Source organism: Crocuta crocuta, unplaced genomic scaffold (assembly GCF_008692635.1).
Source record: "Crocuta crocuta isolate KB4526 unplaced genomic scaffold, BGI_CrCroc_1.0 scaffold209, whole genome shotgun sequence".
Classification (NCBI taxonomy): Eukaryota; Metazoa; Chordata; class Mammalia; order Carnivora; family Hyaenidae; genus Crocuta; species Crocuta crocuta.
The window spans coordinates 2,547,204-2,567,670 of NW_027551566.1; the positions used below are offsets into that span (position 1 = coordinate 2,547,204).

Below are 20,467 nucleotides of genomic sequence, written 5' to 3' on the forward strand. Positions count from 1 at the left end.
ACCTTCAAAATTCTGAGAGACAATTTCTAACATAGAATTCTCTAGCCAGCCAAACTATCAACGACTAGTAAAGATAGAAGAGTCAGAAGAATATATAAGGCCTCAAATATTTTACCTTCAATTATTCCAAATGGTGTGCTTCAAGAAGACAAAGAGGTGAATGAAGAAAATGAATAAAAATAGGTGGGGAGCATATAGGCTAAAGGAAATAGGATATTTAGCTCTGTAGAATGGTAAGCCAAATTCCCAGGATAACATTTCACCTCAAATATTTCACCTCCAGTTCTTCTGACCCTTTCCCTTGGCAATCATCAGCTGGCAATGCCAAAGGAGCTCACTCTCTTCCATTTTGAACAATTCACTCCTTGGTCACCAAATACACTTAATTAAATATAGCTTCCATGTTTTTCAAAAGTGATGAGTAAAATGGCCCCCTGATGAATGCATCCTCAAGGAAGGAAATGTCTTTAAAAGAAAGTTGGCTGTCCTTTTAGAGAATAAAAAAGCTCATGAACTTCCTACATTATGTGCAGTGTGACTAATTAATTCTCCAAACTACATGATGATGTCTACACACACACATGTGCACACATGCACGCATCTGTGAGCAGTTGGCCCAGACAGAAAGAAACCTTTCCGGTTTGTGTTCGCCCTCACACAATCAGAGGTAAAAGAAGGCAACATTCAACAAAACAAGCAAAACCCACCTCATTTCCAGTCTCTTCCCACACCCTTCAGGTCTCCTCTCTTTCCTACCAAAGCAAGGACATAACATATTACCTTGAGGTAAATCCTTATTTCCTGATATCTGCATTTTAAACCTTCTGTGATGATGCAGGTGATTATAAGTGAGGCCATACCTTTTTTTTTTTTTTAAAGTAAGCCTTGCAGCCATTTTCTTCTCCTTTCTCCAGTCTTATGACAGCAGCACATCTACATTTTTGTAACTGTATTGGCTGCACAAATGCTATTGCCCTACTTACACCTGGAACTAATACTTCTCAATCAAAGTGCAACAGATCATCTGCGGATTCTGCTAAAATGCAGGCTCTGATTCAGCAGGTCTGGGAGGGGCTTAAGATTCACACCAAGGAGATGCACCGTATGGCCTGTGGACTGTGTTTTGCAGCAAAATGTCCAACTATCTGTGTAATGAGATTTTGCAGTTTGCCAAGTATCATGTTGGTAAAAAAAACAACCTTTCCAATGTCCTAGCAAGTTCACGCATATTTACTTTTGATTGGTTAAAGAGTCTTTGTCACTTTATTGGTCTTGGTAGGTTTTCATCTTTCTCTTCAGGGTAGACGCATGTCTACTGACCGCAAAGGTGAAAGCAAGCGATGAAGATAAAATTAACTCAAAAGGCAATCTGATAAATGAATCAATTTTCTCATAATCTGTAGAATTGGCAAGACTGGGAAATGTGGCCAGCAGAGATACAGAAGATAACATCAAATACCTTATTCTTTTGGGTAAAGCATCATGCTTTTCGGCGCAATTCTGTTAAATAATTATGCATGCTTATATAAATATATCTAAATAAACAAGGGAATATAATAAATACAACAAAAAGTGGAAGAGCTGCCGAAACAATTGCTGACCAGAGTTAACACTTCTACTTAAGTAATAACTCCTTTCTGGGAAAGCTACAGCCCAGTAAGTGGTTGCAGAGATGGTTTCTCTCAGGGTCTCACTCAGACAATGACTGGGGAGCAGACAAAACTCGTCATTGCAAACTTTTTCCCCTTCTCCCTTCTTGGCAAAAATCCCCACTGGCTATGGGCCCTGTTGATATTCTTGGCCCATAGGGAACACTGAGAAAATACTGTCAATTCATACACACACACACACACACACACACACACACACACACACACACATACACACGGCCACCACCACCACACTCATCAGTCAGGACAAAGTTACAGGATGGCATTCACTCTATTTTTAATCCTCCCACACTGGGCATCCCACCCCAGTATATTTTGCTTCAATCTCTAATAGTTGTTACTTCCTTTCTTCTATTTCATAAGAAACTTTGCAGCGGGTATTAACAGAAGCAGATAAGTACAAATAAACGGTAGTGGAAAAAGTTGGAAGAAATTGCTTACCTAATGATAATAGCAACTAATATTTAGTATGATTGTGGGGGCACTGTTCTGACTTTACATGGATTAATTCCTGCTGGCCGGTGGCACTGTTGTGAGCTGCTATGACGTGAGCCTGTGAGAAGTACACATTTGACAGTGTGCATGTGTGTGTGTGCGTGTGTGTGTTTACAAATAGTTTATTGTCAAGGTGGTTTCCATATAACACCCAGTGCTCATCCCCACAAGTGCCCCCCTCCATGCATGTGTGTTTTTTAATAGATATAAGTGGTGAATGCTTTTTAAATTTCTATACACATATAGTCATTTTTAGCTTTCTAAATTATTCCTAGTTAATATGCTAGGACTGCACTATCCAATATAGTAGCCACTAGCCACATATAGCTTTTGAGCATTTGGCAAGAGGCTGTTGTGAAATGAACTGTGCAATGAGTGCAAAAGACCCACAAGATTTTGAAGACGGTGTAAAAATAAAATGCACCTTTAATATTTAAATTAATTGTCGAAGTATGATATTTGAGATATCATGAGTTAAAATATATCACTACTATATCACTAAAATAAATTATTAGGAGTATGGTAATATATTACTATTAATTTTACCTATTTCTTTTTCCTTTTTTTATGTGGCTGCTAGAAAATTGAGCATTACCTCTATAGTTTGCTTCATATTTCTATGAAACGACCCCATACTAGAAGTACCTATTCCCTGGTCATCTGCAAAGCCAAAGAAGATTGAGAACCTGCACTTGGTTAGGTGGAAGTGGCCATAGACAAGGTCTTCGTTCTCCCTGGTGTGTTTGTATCTTCAGACCTGTGTCTTGATCTATACTGGTATTTATCAGGCCCTACTTCGCAGTACAGTCATCTTGGAAGTTTTAGTAAGAATGGCTGTCTGGGCCCCACCTGCAGAGATTCTGATGGGCTGGGAAGCCAGGGCATCAGGAGTTTTAAAGGCCTGGAAGTGATTTGAAGAAGCAGCCGAAGCTGGGATCCTGATCCAAATAGGACCAGTGGACACGGAGTCCTGGTGATAGACAGGGTGGGAGACTTCATTCACACTCTGCATCTCTGGTAGGAAGTAGGGAAGAAGCTGGGGAAAGGACGTGCCAGAGCCTGCCAGTTGGCAAAGAGCCTTGTAAATGGCCCTCACTGAAACCTACTGGAGAGAACCCCGCCCTCCAGAGCCATGGTGGGGGTTGGGAGTGGGGAGGGAATGGAAGGGAAGGAGAGGAACAGAGCTAAATGAGAGGAAATGCCTTCACTTGTGGAAGGTGATGCTTCCCGGGGAGCCAATTACAGAGGTGCAGGTCCTCCTCATCTCCACCACACATCCCTGAGGAAAACCTAGCCCTGAGCAGAGTCTGGCTCAGGGTTGACCATACTGGGCTGTGGACTGTGGACTCCTCCCCCTTCAGACTGGCAGCAAGAGAGAGGAGGGCTGTGTTTGGTCAAGGGGAATTCTCAGATTCAGCTCTGTAATGCAATGATAAATGTCTGTTATGTGAAGTGTCTCAGAATTCAGGCATATTCCACTGTGGAAGAGTTTCTTACAACCCAGACAAGAAGCGGCCTCCATTCCCTGCTCAACTGTCTCACTACAATCAGTAATGATTTTCCTGCTGGGTTGGGGGTTTGAGGGCAGACTGTGGGTTCTGCCCTATTAAATCTCTAGCAGATCTTTCTGAATAATTTTAAAACTTCCCGTGTTCATCTGCCTGGAAAAGTTGGTGTTCATGTGGGAGAAGTTTGTGCCCATCTGCCACCCATCCTTTGAGAAAAATAGATCTTTTTCAAATAAAAGCCTGTTCTCTGATACAAATACCAGATATTGGCCTCCTTCCTCCCTCCACCTCTTCCTTTTTTTTCTTCTTGTCTGCTTATGAATCTGCAATGTTATGTAAGTTTTTCACATTTCCAACTTGATTTGGGTTAACTAAATAACCAATAACACTTTTGGTTTCAAATTCACCATCACAAAAAAAGTGAATTTTAGGATTTACTATCAGATATGGCCAGGTGACTAAAATACCTGTGGTCCTTGTACTGTGACATTTCTCACCAACTTTTAGGGAGTAACCAGGGAGTGCTGTTAATAACTAGAATGCTCTCATTTCTAGTCTCATTAAGAAGATGAAGGTAAGAGATGTTCGATGGAGGCGAAGCCACATTTATGAATGAGCACATTCGTTGGGGTTCCTGCCTTTTGTTTTCTTATACATCTAAAGTTGTAACTTCCACATAATACTGAACTACTTTATTAAGTTTCTATTTCTATTCTGTGTCCCTGAGGGGGGAATATTTGGCAGTGCCTACAATATTAAAAAAAAGAAGAAAAGAAAGAAAGAAAAAGAAATCTTTTCCTCTGGCCAGCATCCAACTTTTATAACATAATTTTAGACTTGGAAATACATTATCCTCTCCCTCCAACCATCATGTATATTTTTACTCTCCCCTTATTCCTTCCAAACTTCGCCAAAATCTGTTTCCTGGCAATTTGAGAAGTGAGAATGTCTGCGTGGGGGAAAAAAGTCAAGGCACATGTTATGTTGTAATTTTAGCAGGGAAACATTGCCCAATGACAAAACCAGGGGCTGTCTTGTGATGTTTTCTTCTGCTCACACAAACTTTTCCTGTTTTGATCTCTCTCTCATCTCATTGAAGGCTGCTTCCCATTCAGACATTAGAGCTGGCTTTAAGTCCCTGTGTACTGACTTCTGAGGACAAGGAAAATGATGACCTGAATTTAGAGGGTGAGGAGGACAGCTATATGGGTTGAACTGTCCCCACTTTTAATTCGTTGTAAATATAAAAAGCAGGCAGTTCATCTAGCTGTTGTTCTGATCCTCAAGTATCCATCCTCCTGATGGGTTATAAAGTTCGTTCTATCAAAAAGGATTGGTCAAGGACTTCTTATCTGCCAGGCACAGCTCCAAGCACCAGGAATATGGCGGCAAAAAAGAGCACCTGCCCTGCTGGTTCTGAAAGAGCACTCAGCTCTCCGACAGGGCACTTCAGAGGTCACAGAAGAATGGGGAGGGGTTGTCTGCAGGGCCCTTCTGATTGACAGTGATTTTTCTCTAAGTCATGTTCTGTCCTAGATAACACCGGAAATCCTTTCAGATTGGAACACTATCTTTCCCTTCTACTCCTGGATTTTGCCTCATGTCCGTATATGGTCTTCTGAAAAAATGCAAACCTTGCCATTTCCTCTCCATGGATTATCTAACCACAAACACTGGTGTGCATTTCAGATTTGTATTATGTGGTGTGGTGCATAATTATACTCTGCTCCCTGAAGCAAAAAGGACAACTCAATATTTCAAAACTCTTCACACACCATTATCATACAGTATTACAATGTATTATGTGCAAAATTCCATTTAAAAAATCATTTACAAAAGGAAGAACAACACAGTACGTGCTGAGGTTCTAGATGGACAGCAAAAGCTAAAAAAAGGTACAAGGTACAAAATCAACCAAATTAGATGACTACGCATCTTTACACAGTACAATCACATGTTCTGGTAACTACCTGTGTCACTGATACAAGACCCTCATACTTTGTGCACCCCAAAAACAGGTTTCATAAAACATGAAGTTAACTTCGCCATACATTCTTATAACACAGAAGGGCTTTTTGGTGGCATTGCAAACTCTTTTCCAAACAGCATCTTGTTTAACTCAACAAAAGTCACGGTACACGTACATGGTTTCTGCCCCCAAATAATTTGATGCTGTTAATTTTGATTCATGTGGAAAAGGGGAGGGGGAGTATTATCCTTATTTTTTTCCTCCTCATGGGGATTTCCAAAGCAAATAACATTGGGTAGATTTTTGCCTAATGTCACTACATATTTACAGTATTTTCAGCATAAGTGGATCCTTCCATTTCCTTTTACCACTTCCTTCAAGGAGTCTGAACCAGCAGACTACATTCCTTAGTCCTTTGTCAGAGTCTGTTTTTCTCTCTCAACCTCTCTCTACATTCATTTCTCTCCTGATCCTCAGCATCACTTGGTTAAAACACAAAAGAGCACAATACCACTGAGCGTGAACAAGGGAACAGTACATCAGATTTCCAAAGGCATTCTGTGGCCAGTGTCAGTAATACATTGCTTTAAGAAATTCAGCAGTCCTTCCCCACAAAGTTGCCAAAACATCCAGTTACGGAAGAGAGACATTTTAAAAGTGAGATACTCTCAAATCCAGCAAGAGATTTCTTTTTGAAAATATTAAACGTTAAAATCACATGCATAATTATAGAATATCTTAAAGTTACAAAAATATTTTAAAAACCAATCCTGACAGTTTACCTGCAACTGCTATAAAAACTTCTATGAAATATATAAAAACACAAAGGCTCTTTGAAAGAAAGAGAGAGAGAGTGAAAGAGAAAGAGAGAGAGAGTGAAAGAGAGAGAGAGAGAGAAAAGGAAAGGATGGAGCCATCCACAGAATTGAGAAATACCTGACGCACTGCATCGGACAGTCTTGTCAAATACCTGCTGTTGAATTCAAAAGAAGAGATTGTACCCTAAATGTTTATTCAGGACATATACGTACATGTGGGCCAACCTAGAACCCGGCTGGGGGTAGGTAGCAAACAGTCTCAGGACACCTAAAACTATCAAATGAAATTCTCCCATCTCTGAAGGAGAATCCTACCATTTCATGAACCTCAGCTACCTTGCTTGGGCAATGTGGCTGAAGTTGCCCTTGGCCAAGTCAGCCTGTGGATGGCTTAGTCACTGAACTGAGGGATCCCCAACAAGGTGACTGCTTTTCAAGCACAAGCATGTGGAAGCCAGAAGGCAAGGTTCCTAACCCCCTTTTGGATGCACCACTGGGAAGTCTCATGTCTTCTATGAGGCGGTAAGATCTTCTTCCCCATTCTGGAAAATGACGCCGTAAGGATCATTCTTGATGCGCCTGTAGACAAAGTGGAAGATGTGGGGTTGTGGCCGGCTGTGTAGCTCAGCCTTGATTTTTTGAGGGTAAGTGTCCTCTGCCAGCTGCTGCCATGTTTCGTCAACAAAGAGGAAGAGGCTGTACTCCTCAGGGTCCACCACCTTAAATTTCTCGGCACAGAGCTGGCACACGTCCTCAGTGGTAACATAAGGTCTCACAAGGAGGGTTTTTCCCGTGCAGCCACTGTTGACCTCCTGGAATGCAACTCGGAGGTAATTCTGCGGGTGGAAAGAGAGATGATGGAGACAAATCAGAAGAGGAAACAAGACAGAGCAATAAGCAAGCATAGTAATACAAAGGAGAGGTCTAATATGTGAGCTGCTCTGGGCTCCGGCCTGTCAGGATGGCCCTGTCAGGACCTGAGGCCTGATCTGAGGAAAGAGGCTGATCTGAATTTGGACAGTGGAGAGAACAACTATACGGACCGACTCACCACAAGTATAAGAAGCAGGAGGTCCAGTTAGCCTTGCTCTGATCTTTCAGTGTCCCTCATTAAGCCTGGTTAAGAAATCTCTGGTTAAGAGTGGGAACCAGGGAGGGCGCCTGGGTGGCTCAGTTGGTTGAGCGTCCGACTTCGGCTCAGGTCATGATCTCACGGTTCATGGGTTTGAGCCCCACGTTGGGCTCTGTGCTGACAGCTAGCTCAGGGCCTGAAGCCTGTTTCAGATTCTGTATCTCCCTCTCTCTCTCTCTGACCCTCCCCTGTTCATGCTGTCTCTCTCTCTCTCTCTCTTTCTCAGAAATAAATAAAACATAAAAAAAGAGTGGGAACCAGATCCGATGCTGGGTTTATTCCCAGCTTAAAGAGTAAACCAAACAGTGGAAGAGCCTGCACCAGGAGTCAGCAGGAAGAGAAGTCTAAAACATGTAGACACAAGAGCAGGTACTGTACTCACTTTGGATGACTTTAAAAAGTTTTTTTTTAAGATTTTTTTTTAAAGTTTATTTAATTTTGAGAGAGAGAGAGCGTGGGCTTGAGCAGGGGAGGGGCAGAGAGAGAGGAGACAGAGAATCTCAAGCAGTCTTTGCACTGTCAGCGCAGAGCCTGATGCAGGGCTCAAAGTCATGAACCTCGAGATCATGACCTGAGCCGAAATCAAGAGTTGCACGCTTAACCGACTGAGCCACCCAGGTGCTCCTGGACTACTTTTAATGAAGCCTAAGCAAGGGCAAGAATGTTACAAGGGACCACAAGATACTGCTGATATTTAACCATTTTGCACCTCCCCAAGTGGCAATTCACTTCATATGGTTCAACCTGATCCAAGGATCCAAGCGGCTCTGAGTGCAATGTGGAAAGAGTCAGCAGGAGGAGAATGTTCATTCTGCCACAAGGCTTTGAGGATGGTGCTGGTTAAGTGCAGGGTGGGGTTTCAGGGAAATAAAAGGGCATGCTTGCAGGCTTGGGTCTGTGAATGGCGCCAGGCACGTGCCATCGTGAAGTACAGAACACCCGTCCCCTTGCACGCACAAAGCCCAGACAGGCTGTAAAGGTTCCTGCACTCATACCAGACTCTTTGGGATCATTCTTCAATTTTCCACGTCATCAGGAATGAGGTTACCAGAGAAAACAGAGACTGCCCAGACAGAAAACAAGTAGGTTTCCCTTTTCTGAATCTGGCATCCCTGCTTGGGAGTGAAGGGAAGTGGTGCTCTCGGCCCAGGGTCCCACATGGCTACCTTGAGGGCATACTGGGCTGACGGAAGGAAAGGCCCTTTGGGAGGACAGTGAGCTCTGCACGTGGAAGAAAACACTGACAGTCTTGAGTGTGAATACCTTAGAGACACACACATTCCATCTTACTGACGCTCTCCTCTCCCGTCCCACTGTCCCCAACACTTGGCTCACACTCTTAGTATGCATTAACCCATGTCTCCTGAAGAGAACATTTTTTTTAAGTTTATTTACTTTTGAGAGACACAGGGACTGTGTGAGTCAGGGAGGGGCAGAAAGAGAGAAGACAAAGAGAATCCCAAGCAGGTTCTGCACTGTCAGTGCAGAGCATGACATGGGGCTCGAAGTCATGACCCTGGGATCATGACCTGAGCTAAACCCAGGAGTTGGACACTCAACTGACTGAGGCACCCAGGTTCCCCTGAAGAGAGCTATGTAAGGAAGTCTACACCATCCCCCTTTGACCAATGAAGAGACTGAAGCATGGAAAAGCTAAGTCACTTGCCTAAGGCCACACAGCTTGCGATGGGAGAGCTAGTGTTCTAGCACCTTCATCACTGGCGTGCCACCACTTCAATGTGAGGAGACCACTGCGTGTGTCTGTGACCCCTGATTTAGGAGTTCCAAGTGGAGCTTTGCTTCTGAGGTTTCACTCTTACAACTAAGGTGAGCACTGACAATTCCTCTCTTGGGTATTCTAAGAAAATGGGCTTCTCCAAGATAAGAGAGGCCAGTGGGGAAGGATTTTGCAGAATCTGGGGGTCTCCGAGTTCGAAGCTCCAGATGGGGGGAGGGGCTGGTGGCAGGTGGGGAGATGGAAACATGAGCTTTCCTCATTTCCTCTGTTCTCCTCTTCAGAGGCTATAGGACCTTTGGAATCCTCTCAGCACCCAGCCAATATCACAGTATCTGTAGATCCTGCGTATGCTAAATCACTTAACACATGGATTGTTCTTCAACAACCCAAGGGAGTGAGGGAGGGAGATGCAGTAGGCGTTCGTGCTTTTTAGATTTATGCGCCTGGGAACCTATTTATGAGAATATTGCTATCTTGGAGAAAAACTTGCTGATCTTGCGTTTCCACAATGGGCTGACTTTGAATCAGACATACCTCTGAGTATTTGTTTTCAGAGCATCGAAAAGACGAAGCAGGAAAGGTGAATCTGAACACAAAGATTAATATGTCCTGCTTGGAAATTCACCATGTGACACAGAAACAAAACACAGGTTTTATAATTCAGTTTGAAACTTTGAAACTACTATTTAAAGACATTTGTAGACTTATTCATGTCATGGACTATGAGCAAATCAAGAACTATTGTGTTGGGTAAAGATGTCTACAGTCTTAATCTGCCTTTCCTCCCTGAGAAACCAGCAATTTGGGAACCCTACACTTCCGGACACCCACTGGGAGAATTCTCGACTTTATCTGACTTTGTTTTCTAAAGGGTGGCAAAACTTGGGCCATCCCATATATTTTTTTTTAATTCAAAGAAAACAGAGAAGCGAAACATGGTCAGAGAGTGGTTTAAAATATCCCTTTTCCACCAGATGACCTGAGAAAGAGGGAAACCCCAGGTGCCCTGAGCCGCATGTGCGGTGTGAGCCAGCGCTGCCTCCCTGGAGGGCAAAGTGGCTCACGGCCACAAGGCGCCATGGCCAGGCACGTACCTGAAAGTCATCCACGGAGGGGATGGTGCGGTTGGTGGTTCTCCGTTTGTGCCACTGCCTCAGGGTGTCCCTGGTCTCAGAGCTAAGCAGTCTTGCGGCTTGTTCTTCTTGGAAATTCTTGATCAGAGAAAGTGCCCCATAGGCGCTTGTCAAGTAATACCCTCCTGGAAAGGGCAGAAAGAATGAGTTCTCCAGGGGTTTATACTCTAGTGATAACAGGTGGAGACAGTGGAATCAGAGGTCACGCTTCCTATTTTCTCCGTAGGCATTTCCTTGTGGGACCAGAAGCTCCTGTCCAAGAACAAATCCTTCCCACCTTCCTCCGACCATCCATACGTCCATCCTATGGATTCGCTGGGTGACCCCTGCCTGTGCCGGCACTAGGGGGCGCTGTCGTGCCAGACAGACAGCGCCCTGGTTTCTCTGATGGAATTTCCATTCTAATGGGCAAGACTTATAAAATGTCTAAATTATTTCAGTCCAATTGTGAAAGTGCTCCACCGAGTACTGATGGAGACAGGGAGACATATGAGAGTTAGAGGAGTCGACCTCTCCCGGCCAGGATCATTTACTTCATGAACAGGAGTCCGCACATCTCTTGGCAATACTTACTTTTTGGCTTTTCTTTTAGGAATTATATTTTCTAAATTTTAAGTAAACTACACACTTTGAAACAACTGCACAGTCTACACATATGTTCATGATAACATGGATTCTTCAAAGTAACTTTTTCTTTCCTGATTCTCCTTTTTATTTTTACTCAGTGACTAATGTAACATGACACTTAGGAAAAAATAACTCACAAGGAAACGCAAGTGATGTCCCTTTAATGGTGCACTTATGAATTATTTCGTATGTTTGGGGACTGTTAAAAGACTTGCAACACCGTGAGATGCCTAGAAGTGGGTTCATAGCTTTGTTGTAAACTAGAATTAGGTCTAGCAGACCACTAATGGGTGCCCCAAATGTGTATAAAAATTCCCTAATTAGGGATGGGTAATAAGTTGGGCACTTGTGATGAGCACTCGGTATTGTATGTCAGTGATAAATCACTAAATCCTATACCTGTAGCTAATATCACACTGTATGTTAACTAACTGGAATTTAAATAAAAACTGGGAAGAAAAAAAATAAAAATTCTCTAATTCCCAACTTGAGACACATTCTTATCAAAATACCTATTGAATTTCTATTGTGAGCCCAAGGCAAAGTACAGAGTGGGGGCTAGGTTTGGAAGAAACAGAATCTTGAGTCCCAGCTTTATAGAAGTTTATATGAATTTATTAAAGAAAACAGGTATTGGCTGGTTTATTCATGCAGGACTAGAAGTTAGTTGTGGTTAAATGAGTTTTATTCATGGCCCAAGTATTTAGCTGCTAACACAAGACTCTGAAGAACTCTCTCTTTGGTCAAGAGTGACAACATTCGAAATGGCAGCTGGTCCACTATCTGAGAAACGAGCACAGTCCCCTGAAAACTGCATGGGACATGTAAATTACAAAGAAAACTTTTGTGCTTTTCAGGTCACTGACGGAGATAGGGGGTTATGTTTTACTGTAGCACCATCTAGCCCCCCTCTGGGTAATACAGGTTCCATGCACACAACAGGATTTTTGTTTAGAGTTACCTAATAGCCCCACCACCTGAGTGCAAGTTCCCTATGGAACCTCCCACATGTTAGTACAGAGTTCTAAGTAGCTGATTTTCACTAAATATTTGCCCCCTGAACAAATCAGCACAAGGCCATGTGTGAAACTCGGTGGTGCAGAATTTAAATGCCACACAGAGGATTTCCAGAGCAATTGACAGGGACTTGGAGCATTTAGAAAAGGCTGTGCAGAGGTGTCAGTATTGGAGGTACAGTTAGAGGCAAGTTTGGGAGGGACGGGGTTCCCTTCGGATGTCAAATTTTAGACTTCACAGCTCTGAAATGTTCAGGGCCCTAAGGAGAAAACTCAAAATGCTGGAAGCACCAAGTTGACCACACTTTGAAACATGTGGATGCAATTAGGAAAAGGGTTACATTTCAGCGAAACTATAACTTTGCCACAAGAGCTGTGCACTCCAGAGAGATTCTATGACGCCTTTTCCGTAAATGAAACTACCTGCTTAAACAGCAGAAAAGACTTGTGGGCTGCTACCCCCAAAACCAAAGAGGGACTTGGGCAGGCCACAGAGAGCTGGATTGGTAAAGCATCCCCCCCCCCCCCCCCCNGTCTGTACCCACAGCCAAGCCAACTGGGCTGGCCTGCTTTCCCAAGGAAAGAAGCCAATAAGCCTGAGAAGTTAAGCAGAGGCAGGCTCTCATTTAAGTACAAGCTCAGCAGCTGCCCTATACCTTCACTATCTGGGTCCTTGGCTTTCTCTGATGTGTGATGCCTGAAGGTGAGGACAGCCACCTGCCCATCCGTCACCAACATGGAGCCCAGAGCAGTGTCTAGCTCTGGAGGAACACTGGGAAAGGGGGCAGGAAGTGGCTGTCTCAACCCCAGGCCACATGATGTATGTATATGTTTGTCCTAAGTGTACATCGTCAGCAACAGAATAGTCATTTTCTAAGTGGGACTGACATGGCCTTTCCCCAAAATCCCCAAGAGTCTGACATAGTCATTACTGGAATTAAGCAGGATTAGAGCTCAAAACAAAAACAAAGCCCAGATATATATGAAATTAAAATAATAATGCAGAGGAGAAAAGAAAGCAGGTCATGCCGACTAATGTATGTTCCTGTTGGTCCTTGGACAAAACCACGAGCTTTCCCCTCTCCTGTTAAATCCCAGGGCAGAGCAGATGACGAAAGTTCCATGCAGGATTTTGGTGGCTCATTATGGAATGTCTGGTTGTAGGGTAGTGAATATTAGTGGGATGGGGGAGGGGGGTAAACAAGAGACCGGTTGAAAGGGATGGAAGAGGTTCATTCATATCTGTCTGGGGCGGGGGGACAGGATGAAAAGATATTCATCACTAATCCTGAGTCAGCACCACCCTCTGAGGGGTGGGAAGGGTGTATCCTGAGGTACAAGGTACACCCTTGGCTTTCTTTTCAGGGAGGACAGACCCCCTGAAGATGCCAGTATGACACAGTCTCTGCAGAATCCTATCAGCACATGGACCTTTTTACTGAAGGCCACACTAAAACTCAGTGGAGAAATGATTTAAAAAGATTCTATGCAACAATTCACTACTCAGGGTTTAACTGGACTCTTACTGGGACACATGGAAATGGATTAACGGGATTCACAATGCACAGGCCCCGATTTGTTCTCTTTTGAAAAGACAAGCTCACATAAGAGTCCCAGTTATTTCTGCTCTTCAAGACTGTGCACCACAATGACAAACATCCCAATTATTTCCAGGATGAAATACCTAACTGATGTGTAAGGAAAAGGAATTTCTGCTAAGGGACATTGGGGTCGGGCAGATGTGGGAAGGAGGCTGAACTGACAAGGTAAGTTGAAAGCAAACTGCCCAGATTTTACTCCACTGCATTTTTATGTTAACAGCAAGCAGATATAATTTGTTATAGCGAAAAGAAAATCAATGGTGTTTTCATCTTGAGCACAAAAGTTTTTTTAAAGATGAAAACAAAAGGCCAGCCTCATCCGCCTTACTGATAGAACAGCAGGATATTCTACTGGTGGTGAAAATATTCTCTAACAAAAGTTTATACCTTCCTTCTTCCTCCAGGAAACGACTTCTTTATAAAAAGGGTTTCTTTTTCTATTGAACAATATTTTTTATTGCAATTAACCAATCTCAGTTAAGTATAATTATGGCCGGGTTACATTTTTGTGGTTTTCTGATTTTTCCATATTTTCCACAATGAATATGCATTACTTTTCTAATCACAAAAAAAGTTAGCACATTCTTTTAAATCAGCAAAGAGATTAAAACCATACTTAACCCTTAAGATTTCAAAAAAGCTCTCACGTGACTGCTAAGTGGGTATGGGGTTTTATCTTGGGGTCATGAAAATGTTTGGGGCTAAATAGAGGTGGTAGATGGCACAAGACTGTGAAGGTACTAAATGCTGATGAATTGTTCATAAAACAGCTAATCTGGGGTGCCTGGGTGGCTCAATCAGCTAAGTGTCCTACTTCGGCTCAGGTCATGATCTAGCAGTTCAGGGGTTCAAGCTCTACATCAGGCTCTGTGTTGACACCTTGGAACCTGGAGCCTGGAGTCTGCTTTGGATTCTGTATCTCCCATTCTCTCTGCCCCTCCTCTGCACACGCTCTGTCTCTGTCTCTGTCTCTCGCTCTCTCAAAAATAAACATTAGAAAAATTTAAAATAACTAGTCTGATGTTATATGAATTTCGCCTCAAGAAAAAAATGAAAACAAAACTGAAAAAAGGCACCCCATTTCCTCCCACATCCTTAAGCGATTGTTACCTTCTCCATGTAACAGCGACGGGTCTAAGAGCTCCATCATGTACTCAATTTCAGTGTCCAGTTCCAACATGTCACACTGAGCTATGACATAGGTCAGGACTGGCAAAAAATCGTCAGCTCCATACATCCTCCCTGGGATCGGAAGAAAGGGGAAGATGGGAATATTTTTATCAACATTTCTTTCTTTCATATCCTACACAGACTGCTTTTTTTAGATAGCTAGGAGTCATCTGGGGAAATGTGCTATTCACAAACAGAGGTGGGTGTTTCTGGAATCCTGTGCAGCCTGTGACCCTTCTAGCTGCTCATGTCAGAGACCAATCCTAACACACAATTTCAGAATGAAATGTCTATGAGTCAAGGAACCCATGAAAGATTTCCTCCATGCTTTCATGATATGCATCAGGTTATAAAATAGAACAGAGTACTTGTAAACAGTTTAACTTTCAGCAAGTAATATTATAAAACATTTACTAAGTATCTACTTAGTACATTAATCCTTTGTGAATTCTACTGTGCTCCCTGTTGTCTTCTGTGCAAATCAGTCATCAACATAACGACAGGACCATACTCAGACCAGGAATAAACTTTGCTCTGCATTCAACATGAGCACAAAGTTAATTTATTTAAATGTAGTATATGTCGAATAGATGCATACGATTAATATATAGCAAAAAAAATTGTAGTCCTTATTGCTACTTTTCATTACAAAAGTGATTCTCAACTCAGGGTGACTGTGCCCACCCCACCCAAGGGGATTTGGCATTGTCTGTGGAGACATTCTTCACTGTCATGACTAGAGGGTGGGGTGCAAATGACATCCGGGATGCTGATAAACTCCATACAGGAAGCAGCCCCCACATCAGAGAATTATCCATTTGAAATGTCATTAGTGCTAAGGTTGAGACACTATGCTTTGGAAGAACATAATCCTGCGCAGACACTATTTTTGAACTTATACAAGTGATTGTCTGAACTACAGAAAATATACTTCCTATATGTGAACTATGCTTATAAATTTCAGAGGTGATATTCATATGCTAGGGTGACCATCTCAGGAGCTCACATTTCAATGTCTTTGCTCAACAATGTGCAAAATGCACACATTCCTATCTACCCAAGCAGTGGTTAATACATCCTGTGTGTTCTCTCTGTTGCTTCTCCATGAAGCAATTTTACTTAGAGGAAGAGTTGATAATCATTCACAGAATTACAATAAGCTCACTGAAGCTCTGGAATTGTGCAGGGTCCAATCACTAGCCATGAATTATGGTTACTTCTGTGTCTCTTAGAAGTAAAGTTGAGGAAATCTGAGCGCTTACTTTCAAACTATATAATTACATTGCATCTGCTTGTAGCAAAGAAGGAAGAACCAATGAAATAGCTATAATGAAACCACATCGTTACTAAATGGTCTATGTTTGACACATGCTGGATGTAGAGCATGACATCAGCCCTCATTGGCCAAAATGTAGAAAAGATCATTGCTAATATTTCCATCATGCTTGGGGCTACACGTGCATTGCCTCATCTAACCCCCACCTTATGAAGGACAGGCTCATACTCAATGACAGGTATAGAAACTGCAGCTTAGAAGTACATTAAGGTAGCCAAAGCCCCATAGTTAATTAACTCATTCACAGAGTGAGGACTTTAATTCAGTCTCCAGAGACTGAACTGTGTCCATGCCTTGAACTACCTTTAATAAATTGATATCATTCAAGAATCTTGTTGTCTCAACCATTTACTTTTCTTGATATTACCAATCTTTTGCAAGTGACCAATTTGCCAGACACCAGAGTAATACTTGTATTTCTGTGAGTTGCTTGGTGAAATCAAGAGATTAAAAGAAAGAGAAACTGGGAATTGGAAAGCCTGATGTGTCACTGGCCACATCACCGGCCACGTCACTGGCCATGGTGCGGAGCGCAAGAAGCCTGGACTTCGGGTAGCCTCACCTGAGTTGTTCTCCATGACAGTGTAAATAAGCTTGCAGACCCTCAGCAGCAGCATGACTTTCTTTTCCGGCGAATACATCTTCTGCATAGTCATGAATTTGACTTTGATTTTCTCCACGTCCACAAAATCAGGGGTTGGGGCAAAGACCCCCAGCTCCTGTGGGTTCCTCTGCCGCACGAGCTGCAGATTCTCCTTGAGCTGTTTCCACGAGCCGTCAGCCATGTGGAAGTCCCTCAGCATGGCCTCCACGTGCCCCTTCAGGGGCTTTAAGATGCACTTGTGCATGGCTTTTTCCAGCACCACATCTGCCAAAGAAAGTGCAGCTACTGTGACCATTGTCTGAAGGAAGAAGAAATGCAAGGTCTGCTTTCTCGGAATGGACACCTGGAATTCTGCATTGGTTATAGGGCAGACAAGTTATAACTTCACACCCATCCACTGACAAAGCTTAGCAGTGCTACCGCTCCCCACACTTCAACACGTTTTCTGGAAAGCTAGGGAAAGTGAATCTTCCCTAATAAATTCTCACAGTTCTTTTTGCAGACAGTCAATACAATGAAATGTATTTGTTTTAACTACTTTTACACTCCTCCTCCATGAGCACAGGTGAATATTCTAGAAGACATTCTTTTGACCCAGTCCCTCCACTGATCATCCAGTTGACAGGTTACTAAATATGTTATTTTAAAGGACAGATGTGCTAATAGGGAAGATTCAAGGGGCACTTGGGTGGTTCAGTTGGTTGAGCGTCTGACTCTTGATTTTGGTCATGATCCCAGGGTCATGGGGTCAAGTCCCACATCTTGCTTCATGCTGAACATGGAACTTGCTTAAGATTCTCTCTCTCTCTCTAATAAAAATAAAATAAAATAAAATCTTTAAAAAATAAGAAAGATTCAAGATTTCTCAAAATATTTCTTGAGGAAATAAATTCACCTAAATACATGTGTAATCTTAGATTGAATTCTGGCCCCAAAATTCTTTGTTTTGTTTGCTATAAAAAGCATTGGTGGGACACTTGATGAGATCTGAATAAAGTCTACAGGTTAGGTAATACCGTGAACATTCAATCTGTGTTAATTTTACTGTACTTTTATAACAAGAAGTCTCTGCTTTTAGGGAACACACACTGAGCATTCAGGGGGAAAGGGACACCATGTCTGCAACTGAATGGTTCAGGGGAAAAAGGAAGGTGTATGTGTGTGTGCGCATGTGTGTGTAAGCAAAGAGAAAGGAGAATGAAACATGTGACAAGGGGCTAACGTGCAGGATATTAGGGTAAAGGGTAGACACAATTTCTTTGCATTATTTTTGCAACTTTTCTGTATGTCTGAAATGATTTCAAAATGAAAATGTTTAAAATGCTGAAATGTGTTTCTGGTCAGAGTTTGGAAATACCGTTAGGTGTGGAAGGCATTATTTTTTCCCTCTTTCTTTGAGTGGTTGCCCAATGAAGTTGCTTTCTTGGCTGACAGTAAAATGACCATAAATCTGGAGATCCAGCCTGAAGATGATTTATACAATAATAATCTCTCTGCTTTTGCAACATCAGCTTTCCAATCTCTGATGTTTGTACATTCTCATCAAAGCCAGCAGGGTATCCAGACCTCATCTCTGAGGCTTTAAGGTGATTCTATTTTGGAAGCCCAATTTCCTTATGAAATTGAAAATTTCATATCTCTCTGGCCTTGCGGATTCCTGACACTGGATCAAATCACACTGCATCCAAATAATCACCTGTTATTAGAAATCTAAGCCAGATACACAAAACCAAAAACAATTTTCCCATAACCCAGAGTTAGAGCTCATGCCAAAGTTAATGCCGACCCCATAGTGATCTGCTTCCCAAGCCCAAGTTTTTTGTTGCTGTTCCTCTAACTCCATATCCTATCTAGGAGATCTTTGTTTAAATGTAGAGCTTTATATATCTATAGGAATCAAGATTGAAACAAAAGAGTTTATAAAGTCAGAATAAAAACAGAACATTTTCACTTGACATCCAGCACTGAAACAAATTACTTGGTCTTCATTGGTTATGCTGTGTTAATAAAATTGTGTGACTTTATAGCATCTTTGACTTTACCCTAAGTGACCATTACGTTGAAAAGCCAATAATAGCAGTTGACACAGAGCATTCAGTTGGGCTAGGCTCTCAGTGCTTTATTTTATTAGCTCATCTAAGTCTTACAACAACTCTCTTATTTTTGCATGATACTAACATTATTTTACAAATGAGGAAGCAGAGATTTGGATATGTCTAATAGCTTGCTTGAGGCTGCACAACTGTTTTCAACAATCATGTTGCTTTCCAAAGTAAATGGCCTCTTAATTCTTAAGTTCAAGGTGCTTTATAAACATTCACTAGTTTAATCCTCTCTGTCTAAAGGTTACACGAGCTCCATTCATGGTTATAAGTGACCACTACTTTGTTAAAATGAGGTCACCAAGGGGGACAGAAGTCCTGCCAATCATTAATTGGGACTGTACACAAATATGGATAGTGGCATGATTCATAGCAGCCTCAAACTGGAAACCATCCAAAGGCCTATCCCAATGGAATGGAGACCAGGATATATTCATACAGTGGAATCCAGAAAATGGAATTCAGACAATGGAAGATTTCACTCCATGAAAAAGAACACATTGTTCCAGACGCAACTGGATGAATCCCATAGATTCAATGCTGTGTGAGAAAACCCAGGCATAACAGAGTATCTCCTCTAGGACTTCATTTATATAAAGTTCAAAAGCAGGCACAATGCATCTATGATGATAGAAGTCAGGATGACAATTACCCCTAGGAATAAATGAAGCTGTAGGGGGACTCTCCTGGGGGAATCGAGATATTATGTATCTGCCTCGGGGCGGGGGGGGGGGGATGGCCTGCATGTATGAGTTCATACGTGAAAATCTGTTGAGCTGAGCATTTAAGATCTGCACATTTTATGAATGTAAGTTACATTGACTTAACCATGTTTAAGTCAAACCAATGGAAAACAACTAGAGGCTAGCCTCAGATTTTCACCTTGAACTCCAAGGGCAACTTCTAACTTCAGGGTGAGCCTGGTCATCTCTGAGCCAGAGCATGAACACGAGTCATCTACAGAAGACAGAATGGAAGGAATTAGGAATGAAAGACAGAAGCCCTATCTCTGTTGCTTCACTCTGACCGACAGCACAGATTCCAGAGAAGGGCAGAGATCAGACAGGGAACCATCACAAGATTGGCTCATGCATCAGATTGGTTTGACTACTTTCTGCTTACCCACTGCTGCCTAAGGGGAAGTGAGAGTCTGGGAGGTTAAGGTGAAGTCCAGAGAAGGCACATGTCTTAGAAAGAACACTAGGAACATGACGCCTGGCAACCAGTCCAGCTTTATCTTTCAAAGCAACTTTGGCCAAGTTGGTTCACCTCTCTGTCATTTGCCTCAAACTTCTGAACTGCTATCTGAATCACTGCCCATGAGAGGCGAGACAGAACTAGCACCCTGAATGATGGCTGAAACTAAACAAAACAATAATTGACAGTTTCCAGGGGATTCTAACAGTACCCAGAATCTAAACAACATAGTTGCAACCAACAGTTAGTTGACAAAAATAGAAGATGAGGTCACATGGCCTCTTCATGTACTTGGGTTCTAGCATTCTGATTATTTATTTCTTTAAAAGGAAAGTAACAGAAATAGAAGCT

General features: G+C 42.4%; 1 protein-coding gene across 4 annotated transcripts in view; it reads right to left on the reverse strand.

The window, feature by feature from the left end:
- Nucleotides 1-5,450: 5,450 nt before the first annotated feature.
- The window catches only part of RIN2 (Ras and Rab interactor 2), a 109,596-nt gene continuing 94,579 nt past the window's right edge, over nucleotides 5,451-20,467 (reverse strand). For all 4 annotated transcript variants that reach the window (XM_077750143.1, XM_077750146.1, XM_077750144.1 and 1 more), the window contains 4 exons: nucleotides 16,776-17,081; nucleotides 14,818-14,949; nucleotides 10,425-10,588; nucleotides 5,451-7,296 (listed from right to left, as the gene is read on the reverse strand). In XM_077750143.1, coding sequence (XP_077606269.1) covers nucleotides 6,973-7,296; nucleotides 10,425-10,588; nucleotides 14,818-14,949; nucleotides 16,776-17,081 — 926 coding nt within the window. In that variant the 3' untranslated portion in view covers nucleotides 5,451-6,972. The remainder of the gene's footprint in view (nucleotides 7,297-10,424; nucleotides 10,589-14,817; nucleotides 14,950-16,775; nucleotides 17,082-20,467) is intronic.